Source organism: Leuciscus leuciscus, assembly GCF_965113295.1.
Source record: "Leuciscus leuciscus genome assembly, chromosome: 14".
Lineage (NCBI taxonomy): Eukaryota > Metazoa > Chordata > Actinopteri > Cypriniformes > Leuciscidae > Leuciscus > Leuciscus leuciscus.
This window is the reverse complement of record NC_138738.1, coordinates 12,177,154-12,190,613: the sequence shown is the minus strand read 5'-3', so window position 1 is coordinate 12,190,613 and position 13,460 is coordinate 12,177,154. Positions and strand designations below refer to the sequence as shown.

Genomic DNA, 13,460 nt, shown 5'->3' with positions numbered 1-13,460 from the left:
ATCTCGTGGCAACAACATATTACCACGCTCCCACAAGTTTGTGGCCACGACAAAACTAAGTGAAACGAACATGTCCCCTCCCGGTCACCGTAGTACGGAGGCCTATCGTGATTTTTCTCATTGTGATGTGTAACAAACATGGGTAACAAAGCATGGCTGAATAGAACCTTTTTTTAAATCATTGATTTATATAGTAACAGAAGTGTTTCTATCTTATGTGTGACATCAGGAACAACCTATCTATTTGCATCTGCTCTAATATAAATTTTGTCATTTATTATTTATATTTTACTTTAAATCTTTAAGAAAATCAGTTTCCACTGTTCTTAAAGGAATAAAAAAAAAATCATAGCCTATTATTCTGTCTTTTTTTCCATGCAGTGAATGATTAAATATACAGAATGTGATTCAGAGCCACTGTTGAAAGTCAAGCAGGTTTGGGAAAAAAATTGCTTTTGGACGAGCAAATTATGCATTTTTGGGTGAACTATCCCTTTAAGATTTAATATGAACACCTTGCTCCATTCAGACAGAGATTAACAAAACTCATAATCTCTGAAAACAAAACATGCATTTAAGATCTTTGTTTAGTTAATTTAGTTCTAGAATACATGTTTAACAGGTCTGCATTGTGAAAACAGGGCAAGGACCAAATAATAATAATAAAAACGGATTAGTGCGACATTAGAGTGATTAGATGAGTGACGAGCAGAGACTGAAGAAGTGAATATAAAAAGGGTTTGTGAGAGGCAAAGAGAACCAAATCCACTATCTCCATCCATTCTGCAAGACAAGAGACGGTTTGAGAAGATGTGGAGGTTAACGTGTGTCAGTTTGGCCCTGCTCTTGTCTGTTCAAGGTAAGGACTAACACTTAATGTTTAAGGTAGACATTTTATCAGCACTAAACATTTCTGCAATAGTCCTGTTTCTTGTGAGGTAATTTAATTTAATTATTTAGTTGGATGATCACATGCAGCTAATGTAATGTAATTTCTTTCTCTCAAATGTGTACGACCGTCCCTTCCACCACAGGTTCACTTTCTCAGCTGAATGGTAAGAGCTCGTCTCATTCTTCAGATGTTATATATAGATATAGTCATAGCACAGAAATATGCATGTGAATAATCTCTCTCTCTTTCTCTCTCATAGTTTGTGGACAAGCCCCTCTTAACACCCGTATTGTGGGTGGTGTGGATGCCTTTGAGGGGTCATGGCCGTGGCAGGTCAGTCTGCACAGCTCTACCTTTGGAGGTCATTTTTGCGGAGGATCCCTCATCAACAGTGAATGGGTGCTGACGGCAGCTCACTGTTTACCTGGGTAAGATTCACATCACAACTATTCATCCAAACAGGCTCTGAGAGATCGTTTTTACACTACTGATCCATTTTCACATGTTTTCAGTGTCAGTGCATCCAGTCTCCGTGTGTACTTGGGAAAGAGGACACAGCAGGGAGTCAATACCTATGAAATCAGTAGAAATGTCGTCACAATCATCGTCCACCCCTCCTACGACAGTCAAACCAGCGACAATGACATCGCTCTGCTGCGCCTGTCCTCCACCGTTACCTTTAATGACTATATTAGACCCGTGTGTCTGGCAGCCCAGAACAGCATCTTCAGTGCCGGCACCAGCAGCTGGATCACAGGATGGGGAGATGTTCAGTCTGGAGGTACAAACACATACAAACTCATTCGTTCTCACATACATACAGTATACTCATAACAACACTAATATATGATTGTGTGTTTGTGTGTACCCTGTTCAGTGAGCCTAGCTGCTCCTGGGACTCTGCAGGAAACTATGGTTCCAGTGGTTGCTAATGATCAGTGTAATACTCTGCTGGGTTCTGGATCTGTTACCAACAACATGATCTGTGCTGGTTTATTGGAGGGAGGCAAAGACACCTGCCAGGTACAACAGTCAACCAGATCATCATTAAGTGTGCACATCAAAACATGCTGCATGTCTGAAAGTCCATTATGTTTTTCTAATATATCTTGACGCACAAACGTCAATCTGTGCTTCTTTTTTATATATGCAGCCTATGTGAATCTTTCTGGCCATGTTTCATGAGAAGTTAGTCCCATAAAGAAAAACCCTCTGTCTCTCTGTAGGGTGACTCTGGAGGTCCAATGGTGAGCAAGCAATGTTTGGTGTGGGTTCAGTCTGGTATCACCAGCTGGGGTTATGGCTGTGCCGATCCCAACGCACCTGGTGTTTACACGCGTGTTTCACAGTATGAGAGTTGGATCTCCACCGCCATTGTCCAGAATCTCCCAGGATTTGTCGTCTTCAACCCTACAAGCACATGCCAACCTCTTTCTACGACCCTACCTGTTTCTACTACATCTCCTACTTTTGCCACCTCAACTGCTTCTACCAAATTACCTACTTCAACCAACTCACCCATATTACCTACCATCTCACGACCTTCTACTACTTCAGCAACAACAACTACTACCCTGAGACCTCCACCCAATCAGAGTAACTCTCTCTCACACACACTCTACACTCCTGTACACATTTATGCCTCCTTAACACCACTCACTTCTAATGCTTGTTTAAATGTCTTTTTGGTGTAGCCTCAATTTCTTGTAGAAAGAGATGTGGTGAGAGATTTGACATCCGCAACCGTTGCAACTGCAATTATCGCTGCCGCAAAAACTGCTGTAGGGATTATGAAAAGCGATGCAGTAAGTCCATATACACATGCAACTGTTTATGGTGCTTGTTCTGAAATAAAATTCAAATCACTAAATCAGTAAGTTACTCTAGCAATATCACACAATCTCTGTATGTTTTTGTGTCTCTGCAGGGGGTCATGGATGGTAACTCTTGGTTGGCACAAGCTTCTACATGGCACAACTTCTCTCTCTCTCTCTCTCTCTCTCTCTCTCTCTCTCTCTCTCTCTCTCTCTCTCTCCATATATATATATATATATATATATATATATATATATATACATAAGCTGTCCATGTACCGCTTATAGAGTAAATATATAAATATTTCTTTAAATCAGCACAAAAGGACTCAGATGTCTCTATTCAGACTTAAGATTTATTTTAAATCAGATGTGTCAAAAAAACCTAAATTTCAAATTCATGTAGCATACAAAGCATACAAAATAATATGTAAAATGGGTATTATAAATTAGTGATTAAGTGATAATATCATTTGAGTCTGTAATCTGTATCTGTATAAGTGACTAAATAAATACTTTGCATCACATGGCTTGTAAAGTCTTTTTCTGTAATAAATTACACCAACAGGGGACGTTGTTTTACAATTGAAAAGTATCACTAGGACAGTCACATAGAAAAGAATAAACTGATTAAACACATTAATCATAAAACCTTTGGTAAATGTTGGCTGTTTAGATGTTGAGGTACTGCTATGATGAAACACTGGCATGTTCAAACCATTAATGAGTATAGATGTCATTTTACATTAACTTTTGTAAAGCTTTATTTTCTAACAAAACAGTGACTTACCACCACCACCACCACCACCATCAAAAAAAGAAGAAAAAAAAAGAAAAGATTTTCTTATAGTACTGTAATTCTGAAAACAACAAGGATAATATTAGTTTTAAGTAGAAAAATATCCTAGTGTGTTAACAATGCTAAATACATCCAAAGGTCATTGTGGACTCATGGGACATTAATAAACACATGTGACGCATTTTCATTAGAATAACTCCGCTTTTTTGTTATAGAACTTAATTTTTCCATAATCTTTAAATTGTTGTAAATATACAGCTTATGTATTTCCTCATTTGTGCTATATTATTGTAAATCAAGTATATAGAGGCATTCTAAAAAATAAAATCTCATTTTAATACATCTGTTAGGATGTGTAAGTGACAAACTACAATGGATCAAAACGTTTCATCAAAGTTATACATGAATTACAACAATACCTGTTCTTGTCTTAGGACAACTTTGATTCACTTTTTTGATCCACTTCAAATGTTGACTACAGACTGTATAGAGTAACTACTAGAATTTTACACTCAACATATTATAATAATGTTAAAAATACAATAATGATGTTCAATAAATCATGCCGATGATGTTGTGTAGTAGTAAAAATGTCATCAAACAGTAAAAGCTTACTCACGTAAAGCATTCAGTAATGAAACTTGTGGCTATGAATATTGCCATTGTATTAATAACAAGGTAACTAGGAACAAGGATATAATAAATCACCACGCAATTCACGTAACATCTCATCTACAATAAACCCACAGTCTTGACACAAAGGACAGTTTGCCACCAGGATTTTTCCACTACAATAGTTACATTTCAATGGAAGTTTAGAAAAAAAAAAGAGATGAATGACTGACTTGGAAGGGGGAAGTTCTTTTAGGAAAGGTAGTTCATGATAAGATTCAGGATGAGATCATGGTCTATAAGGAAGTAGCAACAAAAAGACTGCTGGCAGTCTTCAATTCATTAGAGGATACACAATTGACTTACTACCAGGATATATACATATATAAATATTACTCAACATAAGGTGTATGAACCAAACCCATCTTAAGTGTTTGCTGCCAAAAAAGCCTTTTTTTTTTTCTTTTCATCTGACCATAGAACCCGTCCCGTTCGAAGTTCCAGTTACTTTTCAAACGTTCTATGGACAGATGAAACAAACAAAAAAAAAAGAGCTTTTTGGCAGCAAACACTTAATATGGGTTTGGTTCATACAGGGATAAAAAAGTACCCCATGTGTAAAATGAAATACTCTTCTGTATCTTTAATGCTGTGGGCCTAATTTTCTGCCGGAGGTCCTGGACATCTTGTTCAGATACATGGCATCATGGATTCAATTAAATACCAACAGATAAAAAATCTAAACCTGACAGCCTGTGCTAGATATCTTATAATGGGCCATGGATCTTCCAACAGGACAGTGATCCAAAAACAAACATCAAAACAAAAAAACAAGCATCTGCAATGGCCATCCCAGTTCCTGACCTAAACCCTATAGAAAATGAGTGGGCTGAACTGAAGAGAAGAAGCACCAACATGGATCTGGGAATCTGAAGGATCTGGAGAGATTCTGTATGGAGGAATGGTCTCTGATCTTTTGTCAGGTGTTCTCTAAACTTATCAGGCATTATAGGTGAAGACTCATAGTTGTTATCTTGGAAAAAGGAGGATGCAAAAAGTATTTAATAAAAGGGGGCAAATAATTGTTCCCAATGTGTTTTGGAGAAAAATATTTATTTCATAATGTGCTTTTTCCCCCCACTTTCAATTCTTTTACTTAAATAAAAGGTTAGATTTTTGCATTTTATTTAAATAAAATATCAAAAGGATAAACAATGCAGATTTATTTTTTACAGCAATCTGATCATATTTACCAAGGGGGAAAATAATTCTGACCAGCACTATGTATGACTTTCTCTTCTGTGGAACACAAGATTATTAAAAAAATAACTCTTTGAGTCTCTTTGAGTTCCTAGTCTCTTTGAGTCCATGTAATGCAAGCGGACCGGTCCCTCAAAAATGACGATTCAAAAACAACAAACACGGTGGTAATCCATACAACCCCAGTTGACGACAGAAGCGAAACGATAGGTGTGTGTGTGTGAGAGAAAACATGTAATGAAGTAATTAGTAATTAAAGTATTAATTTATAGACTGATGGACTATATATATCGTCCAGGCCCTGGTCATCTCTAGGCTCGACTACTGCAATGCTCTTCTGGCTGGACTTCCAGCATGTGCAACCAAACCCCTACAGATGATCCAGAATGCTGCAGCTCGTCTTGTCTTCAACGAGCCCAAGAGGGCCCACGTCACTCCTCTGTTCATCTCTCTGCACTGGCTACCTCTAGCTGCTCGCATCAAGTTCAAGGCACTGACGCTTGCTTACAGAACTATCACAGGCTCAGCTCCCTCCTACTTTCACTCACTCCTACGAGTCTACATCCCTACCAGACACCTACGATCGGTCAACGAGCGACGTCTCGTGGTTCCATCACAGAAAGCCACAAAATCACTTTCCAGAACATTCTCATTCACAGTTCCATGCTGGTGGAACGCTCTCCCCACCCTCATCCGGAATGCAGAATCCCTGACAGCATTCAAAAGACAGCTGAAAACCCATCTCTTCCGTGAGCACTTAACCTTATAAAAAAAATAATAATAATAATAAAAAAAATAAAAAAAATCCTTTCCCTTTGAAACATCACTTATCAGGCTTATGCTACTCTGAATAATACCTGAACTTCGGATTTTGAGCACTTCTTGCGTTATTGTTGCTTTTGCCTCTTTATGATGACTCGCTGAATTTTTGTCCTAATTTGTAAGTCGCTTTGGATAAAAGCGTCTGCTAAATGACTAAATGTAAATGTAAATGTATATTAATATACTAATAAATTACAAAATATTAGTCAAAAGCTGTTTCTAACAATTCAAATAAAAACACATAATATGAATACTAACTCATTATTTTTTTAGTTGTAGTTATTTTAGTAGGCCTACATCAAGTTAAACTAAATGAAAATGTAATTTTTTTTGATATATTATTTCAGTCAAAATGTAATGTTAATTTTTTTGATATATTATTTCAGTCAAAATGTATCTTATTCTAGTAACAACTTTTTTTAATGGTTTTAGTTAACTTAACTACATTGTGCCATTTAGAGCACTGGATGGATTACCTGATCCTGAATAGAAAAACATGGAATTTCCAAATTCTGATCATTCTGATCCTGATTAAACTTTATGAACAACTTGGGTCAAAGCACCAATGAAAGCGAAAGCATCATTAACATTTAATTCTTTTGATATTAAATTTTTGCATATCTCAGTACATTTCACTTTAAAATTGCTTAAGGCAAATTTTTTACAGTCAGTGGCAGTGTCAGTTCTTGAAGTCACAGCTTCAATGTATTTTTGTCATGAAGTTCCTTGAACATCAGAGAGTTTCAATGTACAATGAACTCTTTTGTCACAAAAGGTCAAGATTTCTCATGATATCACCCTAACAGTGAACCAGCTTCAGAAAAATTCAATCCTCCAATAAAATTTGACCCCAACTGAACATATGCCAAAACACATACACACAGACATCGCTCAACAAATCTCTTACACTTGGCTATGCATATTTACCAGGTACATAATTACACTGTGTGATGTTACATAGGCACAGTCTTAACATGTTTGTACTGTCTTATTAGCTTTATCTCTACCTCCTTAAACAGTCTATTCTCTTGTTGTTCCTGCAATACTTGTTTGAGCAGCTTTTTCCACATGATGACCTGCTATTTTGAAATTCCTTTTAAATATTCATGTCATTGTAACTAGCTTCCAAAATGCGTCATCTCAAATGTACCATATTGACATGAGCTCCGTGCATATGGCTTAGAAGAAAAGTGCTTCTCAACAGGATCTCAGGTCCTTTGTATGGTTGTCAGCATCTATTAATAGTTTGGACTCACGCTATACTAAAAGACAAACATTTTTGTAAAGACCTGAAAATAACTGAATGTACAGAATTTTAATTACCAATATTTTGTAGGTGTTCATTTAGCAGACACTTTAATCCAAAGCAATTTAAAGTTTTCTGAATATAGAAAAAAAACCCTGGAGGAACCAGAGCTTCAAGGCAAGAATAGTTATTTTAATTTCCGCAAATTAGCAGTTTTCTAATTACCAGCCCTGAGGTTTAGCTATTGTCACACCTGCCCTATTTTGTTCATTAATTTTGGTGTCTGTTCACAATCCAAGAGACTTAAAGTAAAAACTAAATATACCTTTTGGAATGCCACCTTTTTAAAGTCACTGTTTTATGAGAGACACAGTGTTATTAATGGGTGAAAACGTTTGCTATGATATGTTAGAATAAGTTCTTGAGCTACAATACATTTTAAATGTGATATTAACTTGTTTTTTTAACTGCATTCTGTGTTAAAAGTTTTAAACGTAGAGGTTTTAATGAATACTGTATTACTGGTGCTTCATTATTTATGTGGTTCAATGTCATGATGCTCAATTTTGTTTTTGTTTTTGCTTTTAATCTATAAAAATGCAATTCAATGTTTATTAATATCTGAATAACTTAAGTCTTTTGTCCCCATAAACAATATTTTGTTTATGGGGACAATAAACCCCCCTCCCTCATAATAGTCGACAAAGTCATCAAGCATAAAATACTGTTTTGTCATCCTTGTGCCCTTGAAAAAAGTACTTCAATAAAGGATAATCTGATTCACACACAACAAATTAATTCTATGTTTGACGTGTCTTACAGGATTACAGTCTCCTCTGAAGCCTTTTGATCTCTGATTAACGAGCGCATTTTAAGACAATTCGATGTTAGGCTGACAGAAGGCTTATTCTAAGGTCAACTTTCAGGATTCTGTATTCTTTGTGTTGCCGGATCTTAAGATATGTGATTTCACAATTATGTTAGAGGTGAGAGAAATGGAGGGGAACCTGAGAGCCAGACAGATCAGGTCTGCACAGACACTAGACAAACACACAAAAATATTAAAGAGATCCAAGACACTTTAAAAGCATATATATATATATATATATCATCTGTCAAAAGTTTGGAAACATTGCAATTTTTTATGCTTTTGAAAGGAGTCTCTTCTGCTCATTGCTCACCAAGGCTGCATTTATTTAATTAAAAATACAGTAAAATATTATTTATATTTATTTATTTAATATTAATTATAATTACATTATAATTAAATTCCTGTGGTTGCAAAGCGGAATTTTCCACATCATTACTCCACTCTTCTGTCACATGATCATTCAGAAATCATTCTAATATGTTGATTTGCTGCTTAAGAAACATTTTTTATTATTATTATCAATGCTGAAAACAGCTGAAAACAGCAAAAATTAAGTTTTTGTGGAAATGGTGATTTTGCAGTACTGAATATAATATAATAGTAGGCATATTATATGTTAATAATAGCTATAATTTATTAATTCCGCACTTTTTTTGTTATACTTAATTCAAAATAAAATATTAATGTTTTGATAATATCCATTTCTGATAATCCCAGGTTGATATGGTCACGCAGGCTAGTTCTCGTGGCCACGAGAAATAGCTAGAAATAGCTATAGATGTCGTTCCCACAATATGATCTCGAGGCCACGACTTCACATGTCGTTACCTTGACAAAATGATCTCTTGGCCATGACATATTATCACGTAAACTTTCAATTTAAAGTTTAAATCTACACTAAAGACATCTCTTTAGCCAAGCATTCACATAATACAAATCTCATAACCTTTCACTCCAGTAATATCAGATCAAATGCACATGATTATCTTTGCTTGAAATGTTATGAACAGCAGCCAATTATTTTTCATTTGTTTTTCTGTTTTATCTTGGGATGCCCATCCCGATCAAGGTAACTAGAGAGTATGTGAGCTTCAGTTTGGATCCAGCCTCTTATGAAGACTTCAGATACCCCAACACATGTAAGAGATGGTGCCAACTCCTACAAGGACTTCAGATGACACAAACTCTGAATCAACATGCACCAATGCTAAATTTCTATATATTGTAGGCTAATCATTATTAATAATCACTTGTAATAATCAACTTGTAATAATCACTTCAATGAGCTAATTTTTCTGCCTAAAATGATGATGTTAGCTAACTGCGTGATTTGTATACATTTCTGAAATTTGGACACAGATATGGAACACAGACTTGGAAACAATATGAATTGCGAAAAGCGCTATTCAAACAAATGTGAATTGAATTGAAGAGAATGACAAAAAATTAAGGAGGAGCATTAATAAAAAGGAAGTGGGCAGGTGAGTGAGTTATGAAAGGAGTAATTTGAGAAGCACAACTATATAAAAGGGACTGTAAGAGTCGTTTGGTACCAAATTACCAGCATCCATTCTGCTAAGAAAGAGAGTGACTGTGTGAAGATGTGGAGAGCAACGTGTGTGACTTTGACCCTGTTCATGTGTGTAAAAGGTAAGGTCTCATGATATATCTATTAAAGCGAGGATAACAAAGACATAATACTATAAACTATAAAAAACTAAGACAAACTATATATTTAAGTATTATAAAGTAAATAAATATTTGTTTTATTTGTGGTACAGCACATAAGAGCAGTCTAAGGGCTATGAAAATACTCATTACCATTAAACTTACAGTTCAGTAAGTGAATCATGTTGAATCATGAATCATGATATAACTTTTGGCGCTCTAGCAGTTAATAAACAGAACTGCATGCGTCTTGGGGAAGAACATTGTCACTATTCTTTAATAAGATACTAAGCAAAGTTCGGGATTTCTGAACTGCAATGAACATGAGAGATAATATTTAAATTCTCTCTCTCTGGGCCATATTCTGTTAATAATCCAAGAACAGAAGAAGCCTATAAATGTTTGACATTGTGAGTCACACCTGAAATGTACTTGAAGGACATGGGGCTAATGTCACTTGTTGAATAGCTGTGGAAAAGAAGACTGTTAATTGTGCTTATTGTGTGTAATTAAACCTGTTTGCCCAGAGATGTTTTCCGCATGTTCAGTCTCACAAGTTGAATCTACTATTATTAGAGCAAGTATCTCTGGCAGGGTCATTATTAAGGGAAACGTTTAATTAAATTTTTCTAATTTCTTTATGCCCTTGCAGGTTCACTTTCTCAACTGAATGGTAAGATCTTTTCTCTTTCTTCAGATGTCGACATCAAGTCAAATAATTAATGTCGATATGCTAATGTGAACAATCACTCTCCTCTCTTTCTCTCTCATAGTTTGTGGACAAGCCCCTCTAAACACCCGTATTGTGGGTGGTGTGAACGCTCCCGCTGGGTCGTGGCCGTGGCAGGTCAGTCTGCACAGCTCTACCTTTGGTCATTTTTGCGGAGGATCCCTCATCAACAATGAATGGGTGCTGACGGCAGCTCACTGTTTACCTGGGTAAGATTCACCCAAACACGCATATTATGCAGTTATTTAGTTTTAATTGGTAAAATGTACTTGGTATATTGTTTTGTTCTTTTCTCACTTTCATGTTCTCTGACTGTATTCAGTGTCAGCACGTCCAGTCTGCGTGTGTACTTGGGAAGGAGGACACAGCAGGGATCCAATGCCAATGAAGTCATGAGAACTGTGAGAACGAAAATCGTTCACAGCTCTTACAACAGCAACACATATGACAATGACATCGCTCTGCTGCGCCTTTCCTCCACTGTTACCTTCAATAACTACATTAGACCTGTTTGTCTGGCAGCCCAGAACAGCGTCTTCAGTGCCGGCACCAGCAGCTGGATCACAGGATGGGGAGATGTTCAGTCTGGAGGTAGAAAACACACACAAACTCATAAATTCACATTTGCATCAACTTATAACATCATTTATTTATAATTATGTGTGCGTTTGTGTACGTTCAGTGAGCCTACCTGCTCCTGGGACTCTGCAGGAAACTATGGTTCCAGTCGTGGACAACACTCGATGTAATACTCTGCTGGGTTCTGGATCTGTTACCAACAACATGATCTGTGCTGGTTTAACGCAGGGAGGCAAAGACAGCTGCCAGGTACAACAAACCCCAACCAGATTATTACTACAAATAATCTAAGCTTGTACAGCTTCCGTGAACATTCAAGATAGCATTTTAAAACCTACTGTATATTCCTGGAATTCACATTGCTCATTTAGTGTAAATGTTTGATGTTGAATAGCTCCAGTAGTGTAAATATACATGAAACACAAGGGCTGTAGTGCTCCTGTGGGGCACAGGTTGGAGTGCAGACCCGGACTGCCATTTTGCTGTTGCATGTAACTGTCCCATCTTGATAAAATAGTCCATCTCCTTTTTTCTTTCTTTTTGTCCCTCTCTGTAGGGTGACTCTGGTGGTCCAATGGTGAGTCAGCAGTGTACAGTGTGGGTTCTGGCTGGTATCACCAGCTGGGGGAATGGCTGTGCCGATCCCAACTCTCCTGGGGTTTACACCCGCGTGTCTCGATATCAGTCTTGGATCACGAACAACATCGGTCAGAACCTGCCGGGATTTGTCACCTTCAACCCCCCAAACTCATGCTCCTCTGCCAGCCGAAGTAAAACTCTCTCTCACACACCTAAACACATATATCCACTCAAAGCATACTTGTTTGATTAATGCTTGTTTGTATGCGCAGCCTCAACCTCCTGTAGGGGAAGATGCAACGAGAAGTATAACTCTTCACATCGCTGCAACTGCAATACTAACTGCACAACAAAATGCTGCAGTGATTATAGACAGCGTTGTGCCGGTAAGCCCAAACACATTAATTTCCATAATACACAAAGAAACACAAACATACTTCACTTATAAAAGAGTTGCTGTCTTAAAAGCAAAATATCAAACCATGTGGCATCTGCAAACAAATGGTGCTAGTCACTTTCCCAGATTACTTTACTTTTTTTGCAATTACTTTTAATTGACTGGTCTTGAGGTGATTGTTAATGGAAGTATGTATGAAGTCAGTGTTTTTGTCTTCATTTTGAACATTATATCTATTGTTTTGTATCATATTCATTTCAAACCTAACAAAACTTATTTTTGTGAAATGTCTTACTTTAAAAATGTTTATTTAAAAAAAAAAAAACCCCACTTGCTTTGATTTTTTGATATATAATGCGGATATACAGATACAAATATGTTTTATTACTGCACACCATAACATGCATTAAACATACTTTGCTTGTCGAAAAAGTGAAGACCAAAAGTAAATCTTTCTTACTCCAACTCACTTTTGTTTTTGTGTCTCTGCAGTGTGAAGTATGTCATAACTCCCTGGATTATTCAAAAACAGGCTAATAAGCACCTCACTTGCACACAAGTCAGGTGATAAAATATCTTTATCTGCATGTTCTACTATTTTACTTCAGCGCTGCTTTGGAAATGTTGCACAGTGCAAACAGTCTGTCAAAGATCTGCTGCACTGACTTCACTCAGGGGTGTAAATGTATATTGTTTATGTTCAACATAAATTTAACAACAGCACTTACCTCACTCCATTAGTAGTCTATTATTACCTCTCTCTCTTTTATTTTTCTCCCTTTCCAGTTGTAGCTCGTAACCAGCTAGATTAATTGTAGACACTTTAAACTTTTTTTCATCATTTAGCATATACACATTTCTTATAAAAATGTAATATCTGATAATGACTTGGAATTTAAAATTGATTGTGATTGCATTTCTGCTGACAAATAAGTGGGTATTTCTTTGAGTTTAAATTCATATTTATTTCACTGAATTATTGAACGTATGTAATTATATTAAGCAATGTATAATGATATGTCATTGCTTTATCAGAATCAATAAATACTTTAAAACACAGTTTTAATTATGTTTTATTAACAAAGTTCGGGATGAACATCCATCCGCCACCTCACTATTGGCGGCTTCCTATCCCAGTCAGAGTAGCTACTCTGTGTTCAGACCAAATTTTTTGGCTCTGAGCCCTTCCCA

General features: G+C 36.5%; 1 protein-coding gene across 1 annotated transcript; it reads left to right on the top strand.

Annotated features, from left to right (window-relative positions):
- The first annotated feature begins 991 nt into the window (after positions 1-991).
- On the top strand, positions 992-12,987 carry LOC309514017 (transmembrane protease serine 9-like). Its single transcript, XM_082190133.1, has 14 exons — positions 992-1,055; positions 1,152-1,320; positions 1,405-1,673; positions 1,770-1,915; positions 2,119-2,520; positions 2,820-2,832; positions 9,820-9,966; positions 10,637-10,657; positions 10,758-10,923; positions 11,037-11,305; positions 11,397-11,542; positions 11,850-12,063; positions 12,145-12,258; positions 12,762-12,987. The coding sequence occupies exons 1-14, from the start codon at positions 1,007-1,009 to the stop codon at positions 12,764-12,766; spliced, it is 2,130 nt and encodes a 709-aa protein (XP_082046259.1). The 5' UTR covers positions 992-1,006; the 3' UTR covers positions 12,767-12,987.
- The last annotated feature ends 473 nt before the right edge of the window (positions 12,988-13,460 follow it).

Coding starts and splice junctions, on each gene's coding strand:
- LOC309514017 (XM_082190133.1), top strand. CDS start 1,007: ATGTGTACGACCGTCCCTTCCACCACAGGTTCACTTTCTCAGCTGAAT. Junction 1,056..1,151: donor TTCACTTTCTCAGCTGAATG/GTAAGAGCTCGT, acceptor TCTCTCTCATAG/TTTGTGGACAAGCCCCTCTT. Junction 1,916..2,118: donor GAGGCAAAGACACCTGCCAG/GTACAACAGTCA, acceptor GTCTCTCTGTAG/GGTGACTCTGGAGGTCCAAT.